General features: G+C 39.6%; 1 protein-coding gene across 1 annotated transcript in view; it reads right to left on the reverse strand.

Moving 5' to 3' along the window:
- Positions 1 to 1,668: 1,668 nt before the first annotated feature.
- Positions 1,669 to 21,123, reverse strand: part of Smc1b (structural maintenance of chromosomes 1B) — a 52,705-nt gene continuing 33,250 nt past the window's right edge. The window contains exons 18-25 of the mRNA XM_028788753.1: positions 20,287 to 20,440; positions 14,518 to 14,613; positions 8,275 to 8,431; positions 7,455 to 7,609; positions 6,314 to 6,465; positions 4,463 to 4,532; positions 3,197 to 3,307; positions 1,669 to 2,085 (exon numbers count right to left, since the gene is read on the reverse strand). Of these exons, the coding sequence (XP_028644586.1) occupies positions 1,942 to 2,085; positions 3,197 to 3,307; positions 4,463 to 4,532; positions 6,314 to 6,465; positions 7,455 to 7,609; positions 8,275 to 8,431; positions 14,518 to 14,613; positions 20,287 to 20,440 (1,039 nt within the window). The 3' untranslated portion in view covers positions 1,669 to 1,941. The remainder of the gene's footprint in view (positions 2,086 to 3,196; positions 3,308 to 4,462; positions 4,533 to 6,313; positions 6,466 to 7,454; positions 7,610 to 8,274; positions 8,432 to 14,517; positions 14,614 to 20,286; positions 20,441 to 21,123) is intronic.

Raw genomic sequence — 21,123 nt, forward strand, 5'->3', positions numbered from 1 at the left:
CTTAGCAGTTAAAATCACATACTACTTTTGTAGAAGACCCAAGTTTGGTTTCCAGCACCCACATCAGGTGGCTTACAACCACCCAGGGAGTATAATGCCCTCTTCTGGATTCTGTGGCCACATCTGCATAGACCCCTTTTATTATTATTATTATTATTATTATTTTATTGTTATTGTTATTATTATTATTATTATTATTTTGAGATAGGGTCTTACCTTGTAGGCCAGACTGGCTTCCAACTCAGCAATGCTTCTGTTCAGCCCATTAAGTGTTGTGATTATAGACTCAGCAGTGAGCCTTTTTCTTTTTTTTTTTTTCGAGACAGGGTTTCTCTGTGTATCCCTGGCTGTCCTGGAACTCACTCTGTAGACCAGGCTAGCCTCGAACTCTCGAACACAGAAATCCGCCTGTCTCTGCCTCCCAAGTGCTAGGACTAAAGGCGTGCGCCACCACCGCCCGGCCATGGTATGTTTTGAATGTTACTTTATCCAGTGATTCATGTATTAGGAAACAGTCTCAACACAGTGTATTTGCTTCTCATTTTATCAGTGAGAAACATGAAGTTAGCTGACAAGCTCTGGCCCTCTCTTGTGGTTACTGCCCAGAGCCAGAGAGTTGGTACATTTTTAGTAGTTGTTCAAGTACTTTTTCTGAGAACCTTACAGCCTCACCAAAGCTAGAAATATTAACTGTGGATCTTTAAGAAGTCTGCTGAGCCTTGTTCTAAGTGAATGCTGCGGTTTGCATCCAATTCTTTGGAGCTGAGAGAATACCCTAAAATCTTTACTCTGTAGCTCCCTGAGGCTCAGAGCTCTCTAGATCCCATGTGCACCATGAGTTTTGTATGGCCATCTACATACCTATCTTCTTAAGTTAACATCAGGGTCCTTTCAGGGTAAACTGACTATTAATTATAGCATTTGTGTATTTCCTAACCACTTAATGTATATAAAAGCTATCTTTGTTTTTTAGTGGGGTATATAGTTCTATAACTGTATCTTACTACATTTATTTTTGTGTGTGTGTGTTTGTGTGTATGTGTCTGTGTGTATATGTGGGATGAAACTAAATCTTGTAACTCGGTCTACCAAGCCGGCGTAAAGCAAGTTGTGTGTACAGGAAACAAGTGCTATTCAGAAGTGAGCCAAGGTTTCAGGAGAGGGTTCCTGGGTCTGCACTTGGACCAGAGTTGACTTCTATGAAGTCCTTCAGAATCCTCCTGTTCCACTTTGAAATGGGAACAAGCACTACTGAAAACTGCCCCATTCCAGCTTCCACAATGACATTTACATGAAGTCCCTATTATCTGGCAATGCCTTATTAATTCAGTGTACCCTTAAAAGAAACTAGACTTAGAAACAAGAGAGCTGTACTGAAGCACATGACTCAGTTTCACCCTCACAAGGTTTCTGCTTTTAAAACTTATGAGATTACTTCATGTTTTCAGTACTGACATACACACTCCCTCTGAAGTAATCTCTCATATAAGCCAGGTTCACCAATTTATTAACTGTACTATGACTGACATTTTTAGAAACTATCAAGGCTGGGAGGTAGTCAGTGCTACAACACTTACACATTCTTCCTGGGTTCCTTCTCTAACACCACAAAAAAATAAAACCCCCAGACCAGCTGTTTCCCTTAAAGGCAAGACCAGAGTAAAGATGTTGCAGAATTCAAAATTTTATAACCAATTTATTTCAAAACAGAAGTCCTTAAAAGCAAAAGAAAACCATATACCTCATTCAGTGCTGCCATAGGAAACCTCTATTGGAATGGGGCTGAGCACTCCTTAGCTGGAATGGGCTATAGCTTGTTCTACTAAAACGGTAAGAAAATGTTCTTCTATGACACATAGGTCTAAACAGAGACTGACCTGATCTCCACTGGGTCAGGGTAAAGCTTCTATAGCTTGTGGCTATTCAAGAATATGCTCATTTCTAACGAGACTGGGGAGACTGGGGGGACTGTGATACTCGTGGTGCGCTGGGCTTCCGGTGGCTCCTGCTACCTTCTTGGTCTTCAGTGTCTGGATACTTGGAAAGGTCCAGAGTCAACACATGGCTGAACATGCACTCATCATGCTGAAATGGAGGTAGGGCAGTTTTAGTTCTCCTCATCAGAGGAACAGTATTAAAGTGAGGTCATTAGTTAATCTAATAATGCATTTAAAAGGGATTCATTATCCTGTATGTTTTTTTTGAGACAGGGTTTCTCTGTGTAGCCCTGCCTGTCCTGAAATGTAGAGATATATGCCTACTTCAGGCTCCTGAGTGCTGGGATTAAAGGCATGCATCACCACACTTGGCCCAGTAAACTAATTTTTATCTTAGCTTAAAGGGGAACAGCCTAAAATGGAAAGTCTTGAATTGTTGCTCTATTCTCTTGGCTCAGGTTTTTAATTAAAAATTTGTTTTGTGTATGTGTGGGTGTGTGCCTGCAGGGTACAAGTGTGAAGATTAAAGGACAACTTTCAGGGGTCAGGTCTCTCCTTTCATTACGTGGTCTCAGGAGATAGAACTTAGGTTGTGAGGCTTGGCAGCTGGTGCCTTCATCAGCTGAGCCATTTGAATGGCCCTAGCTCTGTCTCTGACCTATGACGGATGTGTTGAAATTGTAAGAGTCTCTGTATACCTTGGAGCTTCTAGTAAATCTGTTTTTTGATAATAGTGATTAATTTCTGCGCAAAATATTCACATGTCAGAAACAAGAAGCACAGTATTAACTCTTCTCTGTTACTATGAACTGCTATTCTGCAAAACAACACAAGTACCACACTACCCTGTAGTTGTAGAGGTTTTTTTGTTTTTTTTTTTTTTAAACTACACATATTTACTCTTGTGTGTGGGGAAAAGATTGAGTAGTTTTTCTCCCTCTCACGTGGGTCTGGTCTGGATGATCAAACTCAAGTCAATAGGCTTGGTAGCAAGTGCCCCAACCTGCTGAGCCATCTGTTGGGCCATGACCTTCAGTTTTAATTTCCTTCTTTCATTTAAGTATGTCTTAAATTTCTTTCTGTCAAGGAGAGTATCTGAGTAATTACTCATAAATTTTATTCATTTAAAAATCATTTGGTTTATATTTACCCACTGTAGAAACCCAAGAATGTCTACAAACTCCTGGATTATGTTAGGAAATCCCACGGCTGGCAGGGTCAGAGGAGTTTATGGGGCCTGTTCTTGACCCACCCCTTACCTCTGGGTAGACGCCTATCAGTGCATCAGCTCTGGAGTAGAACTCCTCTTTCAGGGAAATGATTATCATCTGAAACTGTGCCTGACTCTGCTCTTTGATGTAACCGGAGACCTGGGAGGAAATAAAAAGCACACCTGTCACCAGCAAGGCAAGGCTTTCTTTGGGCTCTGGAAACAATGGTTCTCTTTCTTTTTAGTTTTAAAAATCATGTGTGAGTTGATGACTCAAGGCTTAAAGATTGGGAAACCATGGAAAGTATATACAATTTTATAATCAAGTCTTGGATAAAGATGAATTCTAGCTCCTTCAGGAAGCTCAATTCCAATGAAATAAAATGATTAAGTGTAGTGGTATAATTCTGTAATTCTAGAGAAGGAAAGGGTCTGAGGGTCCAGTATCTTCAAGGCAATGCCTAGAATCACCTAACATCCTCCCACCAAGGCCCTATTCTCAAAGTTTCCTTTAGGAAGCTCAATTGAAGAAAATCCCTTTCCAGTGTCACAGCCTTTATGTGGGGACATTTTATATCCAGAACATCAAATCCTCTTATCCCCTGTTCCTACTATCACTATTCCAAGACTTCCATTCCTGCATCATGGCTACTAACATGGTCTCTAACACCAGAGTCCCTTCTGCAAATGTGGCTTTTTGACCGGTCTTATTCACTCACTGTATGTGGTACTCCAGAAGTAAAAGTCTGAGTTTTAGTTCTCCTGTACCCAAGTTCCGAGTGGTTTAATTTGGCATTTTGTTTGACAAGCAAGCCATCAAATGGATGAATGCAGACATATGAGAAGAGAGCTCAGAACTGTCACTCAAGTGTGCATGAGCTGGGCATGGTGGCAGAAGACCTCTCTCAGAGGTTCTAAAACGTCTTGATTACCCTAAGTATTGTTGTTGCTCTTTGCCTGGAGGGTTTCTTCTTCAGGCTTCTGCTTGTTTGTCCTGACTTTCCTCAATGAGGGACTGTGACAAAAGTATAATCTTATAAGCCCTTTCTCCCTAAGTTGTTTTTGGCCATGGTTTTGTCACAGCAATAAAATAAAACTAGGACATAAGCATTCTATTAGAAATTGAAAGCAGAAACTGGGTGGTGGTGGACCATACCTTTAATCTGAGTGCTTGGGAGGCAGAGGCAAGCAGATCTCTGAGTTTGAGGCCAGCCTGGTCTATAGAAAGAGTTCCAGGACAGCCAGGGCTACGCAGAGAAACACTGTCTTGAAAAACCAAAAGGAGTGGGGGGACTGAAATTAGAAATAAACTTACTTTGCCAATGTTAGTATTGTCCAGGGCTGCATCTACTTCATCTAATACAAAGAATGGAGCAGGCCGAAAACTAGAAAAAATAACATGTACATGAGTAACAACTTTCTATTTGTTTTATGAAAGACTTAGAGGCAAAGAGCAATACTACTTAGGGTAATCAAGACGTTTTAGAACCTCTGAGAGAGGTCTTGTGCTACCATGTCCAGCTCATGCACACTTGAGTGACAGTTCTGAGCTCTCTTCTTATATGTCTGCATACTGGATTCCACATGAACATTCCACCATCATTTCTCCAGCAACCCTGTCTCCCACTGTTCTCTCCTGTGGGCAGCTAGTGGCAGCAATTATTATTCAGGATTATTAATATTGTAATATTAATTAATTATTTTAATAATTAATATTAATTATCATTAAGCAATTATTTTTAATTATTATTTAGACCAAACCCATGGAGCCATGCCTGTCTCCTTCACATTCCATGTCTATCTGTAACCTCTAGCTCTCACATTGGCCCAAGCCAACACTATCTTTCACTTTGCTTGTTAGAACAGCATCCTAACCCTGTTGCCACTGCTACTACACAAAGTATACTCCACATTTGCTAAGCACACTTTGGCCTCAGAGCCTTTTACATTTGCTACTCTCTGTTACATCTAGAACATTCTTGCTTTAGCTAGCCATCTAACTTGTTCCCTTAATTCTCAACTAATCTAATCTTTTTACTGTTGTAAAATACCTCAGAACCATGCATATCTCCATTCCTTTTTTTTTCTTTTATGCGATTTGTCATTTACAAATATTCTCTATATGAGGGAAACTGTTTACTAATGTACTTAACTATCTCCTCCAGTGAAAATAAATGTCCCCACAATGGTGTCTTAAATGAGCCTAAGGTCTCACACATGGGAGGCATGTACTCTATTCCTGAACTATAGCTCCCAGCAAAAATGATATTTTTTTTGTTTTTTGAGACAGGGTTTCTCTGTAACAGCCCTGGATATCCTGGAACTCACTTTGTAGACCAGGCTGGCCTCAAACTTACAACGATCTACCTGCCTCTGCCTCCCGAGTGCTGGGATTAAAAGTGCGTGCCACCACCACTGGCAAAATTAAGTATTTTTGAGGACGACACTTGGATTCACAGGAATCTTCAGAGCCTGCAACAGTACCTAAAAGTGTGATTATTTAATAGAGTGAAGGGATGGGTTGCTACCTAGTGATAATCTCATTCTGCTGTGATCCTGTGTCTACCCTATCATGTTTTTTCTCTGTACCTCTCCTGTGGAGGCCTGTCTCATTTCTTTCTTGAGACAAGAAGTCAAATTCCTATGTTCTGTTCCTGGTGATGGGAAGACAGCAGTACCCACACTGCTACTGCCTGCTATGATTGCTGAAATCTGTTGTTTGTCTTAATTTTACTCAACTTTTATTTCTTGATTTATATTTCAAGGGAAACAGCAGAGCCATCATCAGTGGAAATGAGGATTTCAAGCCCCCCTCTACTTCCCTTTTCAAAGGAAGAAAATACTTTGCTTTTCTTATACAGCAGAACTCTGAATATGGCATAGGAAAATAATATGTAAGCTAGGTTATTGCTTTTGTTAATTTTTGGGGGGGAATCTTGATGTCCTATGTCGATTATCCAAATATCATCCTTTTATAAAACTAGAAAACTACTAGCTACTGCCGAATTTTGTCAAAGGCTGTACTTGTAGATTTTCTAATTTGATATAATAGGTTTGAAACAAACCTCAATTTTATGATTGGAAATATAGCTTTGTTAAATATTATTAAAAAATAATTATAGGCTTTCTGTAGAAAGATAAACTTGGTAATTTGCTGTGGCCTTACCTGTGTACAGCAAATAGAAGAGCCAAAGCAGCCACACACTTCTCTCCCCCTGACAAATTGTCCATAGGCATGAACCGTTTGCCTGGAGCCACACAGTTATAGCTAATTCCGTCTAAGTAAGGTTCTTCAGGATTCTCTGGGCTAAGAAATGCCTGAAACACATTTATTTAGCCATATCAGAATAGTAACCAATACATTTTAAGTTAGGTGGCAACATATTTAAGTGAAAAAAATTCTTTCTCTTGGTTAGGTTCTCAGTTTTGATGGGAAAACTACTAATACCTGTAAATACATTTAATTGTACATTACCCACAGATATCAAGGTTATCTGGGTTGAGGGGGAAAAGAGAATGCTCAACATATCCACTGCCCATGTCTTTCCAACATAATTCCAGTCAAACCTCAGTAGCAGACGCCACAGACTTATGAATAGTCTCCATCAACCTACTTGTTGGTCCATGTCTCTAACATTTACTGAATACTTACTATGGGCCACATACTGTAGGTGTATGTATGAATCCTGTTTTCAATGAGTTAATATGATTATTTTACTAAAAGGTTATATTTTGCTGAAATTCTAAAATTCAGATTCAGGATCATTTCAGTCATAATGTGAGTCCAACTAGAGCTGGTACACAAATCTTGACCTATATTTTTTCACATTTAATTCTACAAGTATTTGCTATGTCTATTGCTAATACAACAAGAGTGGATAATAAAATGGGCCCAGAGATTCATCAAATGGATATTATGGGGATTTGACTCTGCCTTTAGTCTTCCACTCTCCTTTGATATGTTGATCAATACCACAACTATTTCTTCATCATACAGATAGCAGTTTCATTAAGTAAATTTAGTACTAGACAATAGAATTTCAGCACTTGAAAAAATTTAGACCTCAAATAATCTAACTCCACTCATGTTTCAAGTGGAAGAATAGGCCCAGAGTAGCTCTGACTTGTCTGTTTCCAGCATAGTTGAGTGGACTCCAGAACACATGTCTTGAGATGATCAGTCTTCCTGCACTGGCTTTGCACCTATGTCATTAAGGACTATGCAGTGGTCATTTTATTTCTCACCAGAAAACAAACACCATTATTGACACTAAGCTCCCTCTAGTGTCAGAGGTTGAGAAACACACCTGGGCACTGTTGTTCCTGCAGAGCTTCTTGTAGATTTGATCAATTGAGACCGAGATGTGCTCAAAACACTGACTGAAAGCATCATACCTCCGTCTTTTCACCTGTTCAAACTCTTGTCTACATATTCTGGCTTCCTTTCTGCTGGCGTCAAAAGCTAAGAAAAAAAATCAATGATCTTTATTTTTGAGTTTGGTTGTCTTGAATATACCTGCATTCAAAATACTTTACCTATTACTAAATTCTGAGAACACATCTTTTAAGCTTGATGAGTCTTTTCCTGACAGAGCTAATATCTAAATAATGTTAGCAAATCCTGACAGTGTATTTAATATACTTATTTTTCTGGTATGAAAAATCTTGATTTATGTTTTAAAATAATTAATATTACTTTTTTGCTATTGTTGTTGAGACAAAGTCTCATGAGGCTAGGCTGGCCTCAAACTCACTATGTGGCTGAGGCTGACCTTGAACTTCTGATGTTCCTGCCTCTACCTCTAGAGTTCTAGTATTATATAGGTACAAAACTCCAGTTTATAGGGATTTCGAAATGGAACACATGATTTCATGTATATTAGGTAAGTATTTGTCCAACAGAACTACATTCTCAACCCCCAATAAACCTATTTTTAAGTAAAGTAGAATATTCTTCATGAAGGAAGGCATTTATTTGTGCATCAGTATTAAAAAGCACACATTACCATATGGCAACAGAGAAAAATGCATGTTAACAAAAGAAAAGTACAATATAAGGAGGTTGATGGCACATATGAAAATAAAAACACAGATGAATATCTTTGCTAACTATAAGCTCAATTTTACCATCTGCAGATTCTTGAAACTTGTCTCTGACAGCCTTTAAGTTCTCCTGTGCTCGCAAGTTTGGAGCTGCAGTCTTCAGTAGATTATTCTCTTGGGATGCTACTTGCTGTAGAAGGAGTGCAAGGTGGGCCTCCACCTCCTTATCTGATTGTAGAGCCTATCATTAGCAAAGAACAACACTGATTGGCATGCCTTTAAAACTCAAAGGTAAGACCTAAGTACAAGACTTACCATTCTTTGTGTGTGTGAGCATATCTCCCACAGCATGTGTGTAGAGGTAAGAGGACAACTTTTGGGACTGATTCTCTTCTGTTATGTATGACCCAGGAATTGAATTCAGATTGGTGGCAAGTGGCTTTATTTGGTGAGCCACTTTGTTGACCTAAGACTACTATCATCTATTCTGGGGCAGACTGGGGTAGGGTGTTGGTTAGTTGGTTTCTTGAGATAGGGTCTTGCATTTTATCCTTGGTTGGTCTGGTATTCACTATGTAGCCTAGATCGGCATCACATTTGTAGCAATCTTCCTGCCTCAAACTCCCAAATGCTGAGATTACAGGTTTGTGACACGACACCTGGCAAGGACGCTACTATCTGACTTTACTTTACCTTTTGCATGCATCTCCTTGGTCCCCTTTGGAAGCCATTGTGTTTGATCCTGTAGTCAAACAGCCAGTGTCTATAATTTCCCTACCCAGCTGTGTCTCAGTCTGCACCCACATCTTAAATGTCTCAAACTGGAGAGAGGCATATAACAATTACTGTATCCTCAACATCTTTCAAACTGGCATTTGAGGATGCTGTGAACAGGTAAACTTTGTACCTAAGCCTACCACCTGACTAGTATCGGGCCTGCATGCTAGTTCAGTTGGCCACACCCTTTACCTTGGCATTTGATTCTTCCTCTTATCAAAAGCTAATTTCAGGGTCCACACCCTAACTCATGTGTCCTGATTAAAAGAGGCTGACAAATATTCTGTCCTCAAACTCATAGCTTTGAAAAGGTATTCAGACTATCCAAGCTATATCTTTGGCAGTTGGTTTTTGTATCTGTAGAGTCAACAAGTTATTCTATTAAGTAATATCCATTAATCCATAAGCTCTCAGAGTCACCTAGAGATGACTTAGATGAAGGAGATTCTCACCAACTTAGATTCACCTGTGATACTTTCAGACCACAGTCCAGTCTTTACTCAGCTGGAGGAAGCTTCAGGGCCAGTGCCTACACTCCTACCTGGAAGCTCTACAAAGAGTATACAGACAGGCTTTAGCAGTGATGCTTGTGGATATTCTCTTAGAAATTCCAAAAGCTCATTTAATTTCATTATTTTGCTTTATAAATTATGCCTCAATCTATTTTTAAATAGAATGAGGTTAAGAACTATCCTTACTGCTGTCAGTATGAGGTGACCTACAGATCTGTCCATCAACAAAAGGAGTAAAGAATTGGCCTTCTTTGTTAGTTCAGTCCATGTTACATGTAAATTATTTATTACAGATTTGACATGACTGACTGCTTTCATTTTTTTCCATCTGTTGGTTGACTGTGCAGAATGAAAATGTTATAAAAATTTTACAATGTTCTGTTATAGGGTTAATTTTAGAAAACTTTAAAATGAATCATTTATTCTTGACAAGACAAGTCACTGTCTCTGGGAATATACCTTTTATATTAAAATTAAAAATCATTTCTTTTGGTAGAATGCAATTTAGAATTAAAATGTCTTTTTATATAACCTGACATTATAAAATACATTTACTAAATAATCCTGGAATATAGGTGTAACAATTTGATGTTTACAAAAATATATATTGTTATGTTTTTAATAGTAGATATGGGCATTTAAGGTAATAGTCCAATTTTACTTTATCAAATTGTTTCTAACCAGAACTTTTGTTTAACTTGAGATACTGTTTTTGTTCATTAAATAATAGTTGGTACTGTTAATATTTAAAAGAAATATACAAAATAAAAATATATAAAATATATTTTTGTATAAAAATATAAAAAGCAAGAAATATCAGACACTTTCTCTTCAAATTCATTCTTTGGATTGCTGACTTTATTTTATTTTTTTAGGTTTTTCGAGACAGGGTTTCTCTGTGTAGCCCTGGCTGTCCTGGAACTCACTCTGTAGACCAGGCTGGCCCCGAACTCAGACAGAAATCCGCCTGCCTCTGCCTCCCAAGTGCTGGGATTAAAGGCGTGCGCCACCACTGCCCGGCCTGACTACTGCTAAGGATGGGATTTATGCCCTTCTCAAATAATGCTGCTTCCATGCCAACAAATCCTAAACAATTTGAAATGGGGCCTACAGACAACCTAAAGACACCGAACAAAAATTATTTCTGGATCTCTCTCTCACTGGTTCCTCTCCTTGATCATTTTTCCGCCTTACTTATTCTTATACCTATGTGTCACCATGTCTTTTAAATGTTTTACCTACTGAACTTCTCCTTATACCCAAACAAAATGTTTTACATATGTTCTCCTGATAGCTCTCACTCTAAAACAACTCCATTTATTACTGATGCATCTGCAGCCGGGCGGTGGTGGCACACGCCTGTAATCCCAGCACTTGGGAGGCAGAGGCAGGCGGATTTCTGAGTTCGAGGCCAGCCTGGTCTACAGAGTGAGTTCCAGGACAGCCAGGGCTACACAGAGAGACCCTGTCTCGAAAAACAAACAAACAAACAAACAAACAAAAAACCAAACAAAAACCTGATGTATCTGCAAAAAGACCTTTTGGATGCTGTGGAGAAACTCTGGCTAAAAGGGACCTTTATCACTTTCACCCCAGGCTAGATATTATTCTTTACATTAGTCCTATATTTTATTTTGTTCCCTTTCTTTGATACTCTGTAGCTCCCTGCTACTTATGCTAACTTGTTTTGGTGCAATAGTCCTGGCAATGGGACCAGTTACTGTCATCCTGAATCACACTTTCTCTCACTGTTCCACTCCATTTTCCCTGCCTCTGTCCCTTCACCCTTCCAGGAAAATCTCAATTCTGTAGCAAAATCATCTGCTTACAGCCCTCTATTTTTCCAAGCCTCTTCAGGAATATAGGATGGCAATCACCTAATCCATCATAGTCAATAAACTCTCTCCTACTTCATGATCAGAGGACCCCTCCTCTTCAATGGGACCAGTACTTTCCCCCTCCAACAAAGACTCTGCTTAGCAGAAAACAGTTATAACATTCTTCATTTTTAAATATCCTCTTGAAGTTGGAAACAGTAGTTTCCTCCTGAAACTACTGAAAATACTTCCCAGCTCCCCTTAGGGGCTATGGAAATCATTTCTACCCCTATTAAGGGGTGGCATCTGATCTTCTGGAGGCATTTTGTCCATCTACACAAATAGGTGACAAAAGTGGCCCCTCACCATGAATAAGCATAGTCTCACCTAAGGTCAGAGGAAACCTCTCTTTCTCTCTGCCTTCTGTCTCTATACAGCTGTTTTTACATAATCTGACAAAGCAGGCAAATGAAAACTAAGGAAGACATGCTGGGGCAGTAGCTCAGGTAGTAGAGAGTGCTTGCCTAGTATCCACAAAGGCCTGGGTTCCATCCCTAGCACTTCCTACACTGGGTATAGTGGGACATGCCTCTAAACTTAGTACTTGGAAAATGGAAACAAAAATATCATTAAGTTCAATATCATTTTCAACTACATAGTAAGTTTGAGGCCAGCCTGGGCTACACAAGATCCTGTTTCAAAAAAAAAAAAAACCCAACAAAATAAAACCAAATACTCCATCAACACAAAATAATTTACTGGGTAATGAAGTAGGAAATATTTTTTTAAACTAAGGCAAAGTAAGAAAGCAGTAAATAAAAGACTACAGAGAAAACAAAAGCTGACACAGATATAATCAAAGAATCTAGTAAGTCTCCCAAATATATTAACATGATGTTTAAAGATGTGGGCCTTGCTACTCAGCATCATTCTCGATTTTCAACCTACCCCACGCTAGAAGATGAGCCACTCTTACCTGTGGGGAAGTGCCAAGGGACTAGGAATAGTAATGACTCAGAGAAAGGCTAAGTTTACCTGAGCTACTGGTTCAGGAATGAACATGGAACCTTGTTTAGATCACACTGTAAGCAGGAGACAATGGCTTAGGCTTTCTAGGAGCAACTTCAGTTTTAGAACAATACTACCCCCAACGGCAGGTTCACTTCTCTGAAGATGCTGGCAATGTGAGTAGGTAGCCCAAATGGTAGCAGTCACAGTGTCCACATGAGTTCAAGGCCAGCTGGCCTAGAGCATGATTGTCTCATTTTTAAAAAAGCTACTTATTTCCTGCTATTTTGTAGTAGATATTTGGCATTCATCCTAGCTCCAGGCTCACAACTAACACCCTTGGCATTTCTTGAGAGAGAAGACAAAAGGAACTGTTATTGTTATTAACAACCTGCCCCTTTTCACTATAACTTGAGTTAATGCTAATAAACTGAAATTTGTAGGATGAAAACTGATTGCTAGGTGTACCAAATGAGATTAGAAGCTTATAACTTTTAGCACTTCTACACTGGGAATGAAGAGAAGCTAGGGGTTCAGTTTAATCACCAAAGTTACCAGCTGAGAGAGGGACATCCAGGTTGGACACATGGACAGGCTGCAGGACAGCACACCTAAAGGAGGCAAAATGCATGGGAGCTCTGTACCTCCTCCATCCTTGTCCTGTACATCTCTTCTACTTGGCTCTTCCCATGTTATCTTTTATAACAGTTAGGTTTCAAACCTGGAACAAATGGCTGAGGTGCCTATTTAACACATTAAAGTGGAACCTGAAAGATCTCCCTGCATCCCTCAGTCCCTACCTGATACAGGGGCCCTCCTGGCTGGCATACCCAGCTCCCTACCTTTAACTCTCTAGCCCAGGGGCCTGAGCTTCTCTTCTATATATAGTTTAACCATTTTGGTTACCTCCACTCTTTGTACCTTTGGACTCCCTTGTGGTGCTCCTGGTTCCTCTCTCCCCTCTCCTTCCCTACTCCTCACATGGAACAGCTGAGTCTGGTCATGTTCACCTTGGACTCTCCCACATATCCCTGCCTCTGTCTATATTCTCCCACATAACTACAATAAACCTTGTCTTCCACTGTACCTACGAGCAGTCATGTCCTTTCCATCTCTGTCATTCAATAACAATTGGCAAATGTAGAATAAATTATTACTCTGAATTCTGAGTGTAATTCTAGCAAATTACAACACTCAAAGGTTAAGGCACCCCTGGGTGACTGGCATCCAAAGTGCACAGTTCTGTGTCCTGAACTTGTGGTATCTGATGCCATCCCAGACAGTGCCAGACTGGAACATTAACATTACCAGCTGGTGTTCAGAGAACTAAAGAACTGCTAGTTCTCTGGTTTTGAAAGCACTGTTAATACAGATGTTTGGTGATGTACACACATATTTGTGTGTGTGCACATGTGTTTGTGGGGGCCAGAGGCTGGTTGGCTGTCTACTCCAGTTTCTCTCTATCTTATTTTTATTTAATTAAAAAATTTATTTCTATTTTTTGTTTGTTTTTGCTTGCATGTGTGTCTGTGCACCACCTGCATGCAGTGCCCAAGGAGGCCAGAAGAGGGCATTGGATCCTTTGGAACTGGAGTTACAGATAACTTATTAGTGGTTGTGTAGGTAAAGGGAACAAAACCTGGGTCCTCTGGAAGAGCAGTCAGTGCTCTTAACCACTGAGCCACCTCTCCAACTCCATCTAATCATTTGAGACAGGATCTGTCACTAGATGTGGAGCTTACTGATTGGGTAGAGTAGCTGGACAGTGAACTTTAGGGACCAACCTGCATCTGCTTCTCCAGCTCTGGGATTACAAACATAAAACTGCTGCACCCAGCTTTTTTTGGGGGGGGTATTGGGGAGCCAAATTCAGGCTATTATTGTTTACCTGGCAAGCAATTTACTGACTGGATCACTTCTGTAGCTTTTATTTTGATTTTGGAGACTGAGTTTCATGGCACACGTGCTAACAGTCAATTTTTGATCCTCCTGCCTCTATATCCCAAGTGATGCTGGGATTGCAGGCATTTGCAATCATCCTAGCTTTCTCTTTCCCCTTTCATATCTCTTCCCCCCCCACAAAATAAAAATGACCAAAAAACCCCACCAACTAACCCACCCCACACATCTTAAACCTAACCATATAAAAATGATTCCATAATATTTTAATAGCCAATATTACCATTAATCACAAACAGAAATCTTTACATTACCTTCAAATCCTCTCTTAGAGGGCTGTAGTCTACTTGTATAGATGCTTCTTTTTCATAGATATCAGCTGTTGCCTGGGTACTTTCTGTTTCAGTTAGCTGAAAAAAAAACAGACACTCTTGCCTGAATCTCTACTCTCTACTCCAGCTACTTACTGAGTCATTCAGATCAAGCTATCACCCTTTTGCAGCCGCAGCCTCAGCCATTCTTGACATAATCATGCAGCAGTGTCCTATGCTCACTTTATTGCAAACACACCATATTGACAAAGCAGGTGGGGCCCACTCTCAGGACTGACAGACTTCTCTGTATCAGGACAGCCCACCCTGCATGTCTGCTCAGTTCTCACCTCAGCTCCTTACTAGCTGTCTTTTCTCAAGCTATACCTTTTTTTTTTTTTTTTAAAGATTTATTTGCTTTGTTTTTTTTTTTTTAAACTTTATTTATTTATTTATTATAAGTACACTGTATCTGTCTTCAGACACCCCACAAGAGGGCATCAGATCTCATTGCAGATGGTTGTGAGCCACCATGTGGTTGCTGGGATTTGAACTCATGACCTCTGGAAGAGCAGTCAGTGCTCTTAACCACTGAGCCATCTCACCAGCCCAAGCTATACCTTTTTATCTACGTTTCTGAGATCTACATCAACACTCAGTGTGATGGCTTGAATATGCTTGGCCTAGGAAGTGGCACTATTAGGAGGTGTGGCCTTGTTGGAGGAAGTATGTCACTATGGGTGTGGGCTTTAAGACACTCAACCTAGCTGCCTGGAAGCCAGTGTTCTCCCAGTGGCCTTCAGATGAAGATGTAGAGCTCTCAGCTCCTCCTGCACCATGCGTGCCTGAATGCTGCCATGCTCCCACCTTGATGACAATGAACTGAACCTCTGAATCTGTAAGCCAGCCCCAATTAAATGTTGTCCTTATAAGAGTTGCATTGGTCATGGTAGCTCTTCATAGCAATGCAAACCCTAAGACAGAAGTTGGTACCAGAAGTATGGTATTGTTATGATAATCCCGACCATGCTTTTGTCTAAAAGAATGTGGATTTTGGTATTTTGGATTTGGGAAGCAGTGGAATGCTTTAAGTGGGGCTAAATGTACCATCCTAGTAGGAATATGGAAAACACTGGTGCTGAGGATGACTTGAGCTATGCAGACCTGGCCCAAGATGTTTCAGTGAAGAAGAATTTTAGTATGTGGTCTAGAGACTGTTTTGTGCTGCTTTTTGTCTTTGTTTGAAGAGTCTGCCTGAGGCTAAGGTGAAGAGATTTATATTAATTACTTTGACAAAGGAAGTCTCAAAACAGCCTAGAATAGCTGGGCAGTCGTGGTGCACGCCTTGAATCCCAGCACTTGGGGGGCAGAGGCAGGCGGATTTCTGAGTTCGAGGCCAGCCTGGTCTACAGAGTGAGTTCCAGGACAGCCAAGGCTATACAGAGAAACCCTGTCGAAAAACCAAAAAAAAAAAAAAAAAAAAAAAAAAAAAACAACAGCCTAGAATAAATCTGTTGTGTGGTTACTAAAGTTCACTCTTATGAAGAGCATTTTAATGAAAAGGAGCAAGTTGAGAAAGGAAAAAGATAAAATGTATTTTTTTTTATTATGCTATGGCTAGCTATGGCCCCACAGGCTCAAGTGTCTGAACAAGCCCATGAGGGCCAGAGAGTAGAATGTGGTGGTTTGAATATGCTTGGCCCAGGGAATGGCACTATTAGAACACATGGCCTTGTTAGAGAAGTGTCTTGATATGGGCATGGGCTTTAAGACCCTTGTCCTGTACACAAGGTGCCTGGAGTAGGCACATGAAATCCATGCATGGGATATGAGGTTGTTTTAGACTGTCCATAGCAGATGTGACTTGCCTCATGCTCTAGCAGGAGCATGATTTTGACAACTACAGATAGTTTCTGCAAGTGTACGATGTTTGGAATTCTGGAGACTCTTGAAAGGGTATATAAATGCTAGTGTCCTGAGATGGGCTGTGATGGTGGTGGCAGCTGCTGTTGCTTGCTGGTTGCTGCTGTTGTGGTTTGTTAATTAGTTATGGGAAGAACGATGAGAAGAAATTAGATATCTTGATGGCAAAGATCAAACATGCCCCAAAGAACGCCATATCCCTAATCAGCAGAAAGTAGTCTAACAGTATCAATGCCCCCTTTCCCTCTAACCTTCCTTCTCTTCAACCTAGTATTGCAGGGTTGCAAAGGTGGAATGGGGTGGAGAAGGGTAGTAGAAAGGGAACCTATAAAGTATCCAAAAGTATCGGTACAATATATGTGTTAAAACAGCTCAAATAGAAGTTAAAGTTGAATGTTAAATGTATTGCAAAAGCTCTACATCTCATGAGTGTGATTTCATTGCATATAAGAAGTGGCTTTTGTCAGTATGGCTAAAATATTTTTGTTTAACATCATGATCTCAGGTTCTATTTTTTTTTTCAAATGATATCTCATTCTTTATAGCTGAACAAACTTTTGTGTGTACATATACATCCTTTTTTCCTATCCATATGTTGATTGGAATCTAAGTTATTTTCCTATGTTGGCTACTGTGAACAGTACTTTAATATACACAGATATTCAAGTGTACCTGTGGTATGCTAATTCTTCAGAACACATAACAGAATAGCAGTATATCTGAATCATATGGTAGGTTTTTGTTGTTGTTGGTTTATTTTTTTTTTTACTTTTTTGAGAAATATGAATATAGATTTTCACAGTTGGGTATGCTAGTTTGCATTTCTACTAGTATTGTTTAAAGTAATTTCTTTTCCCACATCCTTACCAGAATGTGTTGCCATTTATTTTCTTGATGGTAGCCATTATGATCTAAGTGTCAATTCTTGCTGTTAGTTCTTGAGTTGTTAGAATCCTTTTCATTAAGTCTTCACCTCTACATATAGTTTCAAGGATTCTGTTTCCCCTGGCAGTTTCAAGTCTCACATTAAAGTCTTCGATCTATTTTGAATTTGTTTTCGTATAGCGATAAAGAAGGAGTTTCATTTTTCTATATGCGACAGAATTTTTCTAGTGCCCTTTACTGAGGATGTCTTTTCTCCAATATCTGACTTTAGCCCTTTTACTAAAAAATCAAGCTGCTAAAGTATATGTTAAAGTACATGAAAACTAATGTATATATTTCCTTCTGGATCTTTATTCTGTCTGGTTTGTGTATGTTTTTTGTTAGTAGCATGCCATAATGCTCTACTATAGTAATGCACTTACACTAGCTGCATATGTGTACATATGTATATATATACAACACAGGCCAGGAAGGATCTATATATGAAGAAGAAAAAGTGGCTTTTTCTTCCTAGCTTTGAATCACCATCTTTTCAAAACCTGGTAAGTGTTAAATTTTGCTGACAGTAGAGTAAGGCTGTACACAGGAGATACTGCACTGGAGTTTCAGAATTCTCAGTTCTCTTAAGCCTCATGTAAGATAAGTAGCTCCAAGGGCTGAGGTACCAACTAACCTCAGGTTTGGAGCTCTCAGACTCCAGTTATCCTCATGTGGTGGGCTCAGCTTCTTGCCAAACAAAAGCAGGTCTGTCAACCAGTGTACTTTTTTCTTTTAAAACTTACTAGGTTTTGTGACTATGAGAATGGCTCCCATAGGCTCATACTTGGGTCACCAAAGAGTAGTACCATTTGAAAGGATTAGGTGTGGCCTTGTTGGGGTAGGTGTGGCCTTGTTGAAGGAAGGAAGTGTGTCACTGGGGGTAGGTTCTGAGGTTTCAAAAAGCCTGTACTAAATCCAGAGTCTTTCTCTTCCTGCTGCCTGTAGATCCAGATGTAGAACTCTCAACTACTTCTCTAACATCATGACTGCTTACATGTAGTCATATTCTCCACCATGACAACAATGGACTAAACCTCAGGTAAATGCTTTCCTTCATAAAAGGTACCATGGTCATGGTGTGTCTTCACAGCAATAGAACACTAAGACAGATTTATTCATTTTATTCTATATGTAAATGTTTTGTATGTATGTATGTATGTATGTATGTATGTATGTATGTATGTATATCATGTGCATCTTGGTATGCACATGGATGCTAGACGTACATGTTAGGAAAAGACAATGGATCCCCTGGAACTGGAGGTACAGATCAAAGGTCATGAACTCCCTAGTGTGAATGCTACACATTAAACCTGGGTTCTCTGCGAGAGCAGTAAGTGCTCTTTACTGCTGAGCCTTCTCTCCAGCCCCACCACTGTACTTTTTATTGCCTGAGCTAAGTCTCCTACCACCCGAACTTTCTGGTGTGTTAGCATCTAGACCTCCATTCCACAATGCTTCCTTGGCTGTTTCCCACTTTGGAGCCTGCGGGAGGTTGATTCCAGACTCCTTTACTTGTAACTGTTCTTGTTTTCAGGCTCCCAAAGTAGTTCAGTCTTAAATAACAGGTTCATTCTCAAGATGGCACTGAGACAAATTCTTTGAGACATGAGAAGTTACAAAACAGACTTACTTTCTTTTGTTAACCTATCATGTTAGAAGAGTCAATATATTTCCACAATCCCCAGATGCATCCCCTCTAGACTTTTGAGATCTGTGGGTTGATCTTAGGGCAAGATCGCCAGTTTCTTTTCATTAAAGCTGATTCTATCCCCCATTCTCCATCAAGGAGTCATGGCTGGAACTATATGATATGTAGAGGAAATTTAATCCAGCAACTTGGCTGCACTGGCAAGGGATAATATCCAAAGATATGATCTGGCTGGAATGTAGACATGCCCTGGATTATAGTAAGATCTGGCTGGAATACACACATACCCTTAGTACACACTTTTAATCAAACAGTGTAGGTAAGGTTAGTTTGTAGAAGGAGGCAGCCATGTTTGAAAGTGACATCTATTTGAGAGGCAAAGTGACAAATCAGAGAAAGATTTGACAGAATGAGTCAAGAGATGGGATACACCCAACTCTCATGAGAACAGCACAGGAAAGAGGTTACTTGAGAACAGTGCAAGGGGTAATGGGGATGAAGAAGCAGTTTTACTGGGACAGTTTTACAGAGACAGGTTATGGGCAGGCTATAGGTGAAGACAGAAGGAGCCATATAATGAGAAGCCAGAAGATTACAACAGATTGCCAGAGTTAGTTTTAAGCCAAGCAGAGCAATTTAGCCAGAAGCCGAGAGAAGCCAGTTTGAATCAGTCAGAAATGTGCTGAGCAAAAAGGGGTACTGTAAATGTCCCTCAGAATTGTGGTAGAATGTAGAAGAGAGAAGCACTAGGTGCCAATCTTTAGTAAACGTTTGTCCCTGGTCTATGAATTTCCCAAGCTTCTCAGTATTTTTTTTTTTCTCCTTTAGGTGTGACAGGATGGTGAAAAATGCCTGAATGGAAGACTGGTAACAGCAGTTAAACACTGTTAACCTCAGAAGATGAAGTTCTGGTAAAGTAACTTCTCCAGAGAACAGCAGACTCTATTAAATGAAAGCTTGGCATCACTTCAGAAGGTTATAACATAAAAAAGTCATTTTGAACTCTTGACCCTCCTCTCAGCCTTCTAATCCCTCAAGTGCTATGTCGTTACAAGCTTACACCATTGTGATCAATTCAGAAACCCTACCTTTCTTTTTAGGTAATGATTCAATATTAATTGAGCTTAACATTTTAATGTCTGTCTTGAAATACCTAGCCACAAACATTTTCCCTCTTTCCTTTCCTAGAAGGAGTTAAGGAACCTGTAGCACAAGCAGTTAAAGACATCAGCTAAGTCTGGATAACTGCACATGTTATGTTATTGGCTAGATACCTCCACTTCAATGATGTCCTCCAATGACCCCAGCACAAGACTTATGTCAATGTCTTGAACTTTGCAATCCAGCAGTAAATTATGCTTCTCTAGCAGTTTCTGTTCCAAAGAACCCTGAACGATTACAACTTCCTTCTGTAATTTTCCAACTTCCCTGTAAATACAGATATAAAGTGCCTTTACTCATTATGTAATCATACCAAAGAAGAACATGTTTCATTATAAACTTGACTTTCCTATGAGAGCTCCAAGTACCAGTCCCGGATTTATATATTATCATTCCTGAGAAAGACCATCAATGTATACAACATTTGATCCAAGGGAACATTTTTCATAGACATTTCTTTAATCAGAGTTAGCAAAGAGACAGATTTCCTTCAATTATTATAATTATTTTTTGAGACAAAGTTTTGCTATATAGCCTAGTTAACCTTAAACTTTGGATTTTCCTGCTTCCACCTTTCTAATTGCTGGGATTACAGGTGTGTCACCATATCTAGCCCCAAGCACTTTATTTTTAAATATGTAATCTTCAACATGCATTTCCTTTTTTATATAGGCTGTATACTTTAGAAGCTTAAACTAGGAGAAGGTCGCTTAGCAGACCAATACCAGGTCAACTACTTCATCTCTGACAACCTGGTTTCTATCATACATGGAATGCCTTATCTGAAAGTGGGGCATGAGGGTTAACACTAAGCCAACAAAGACCTTTAAACAAGATCAGAAAGAGGACAAAAAAGAAAAAAAAAGAAAAATGAAAGAGTTGGAAGAAGATGGATAGTTTCCAGGAATGTAAAGAAAAGCAGAAATGATTCTGTTTAAACTAAATACAAG

This window comes from Grammomys surdaster, unplaced genomic scaffold (assembly GCF_004785775.1).
Source record: "Grammomys surdaster isolate TR1022 unplaced genomic scaffold, NIH_TR_1.0 125767, whole genome shotgun sequence".
NCBI lineage: Eukaryota > Metazoa > Chordata > Mammalia > Rodentia > Muridae > Grammomys > Grammomys surdaster.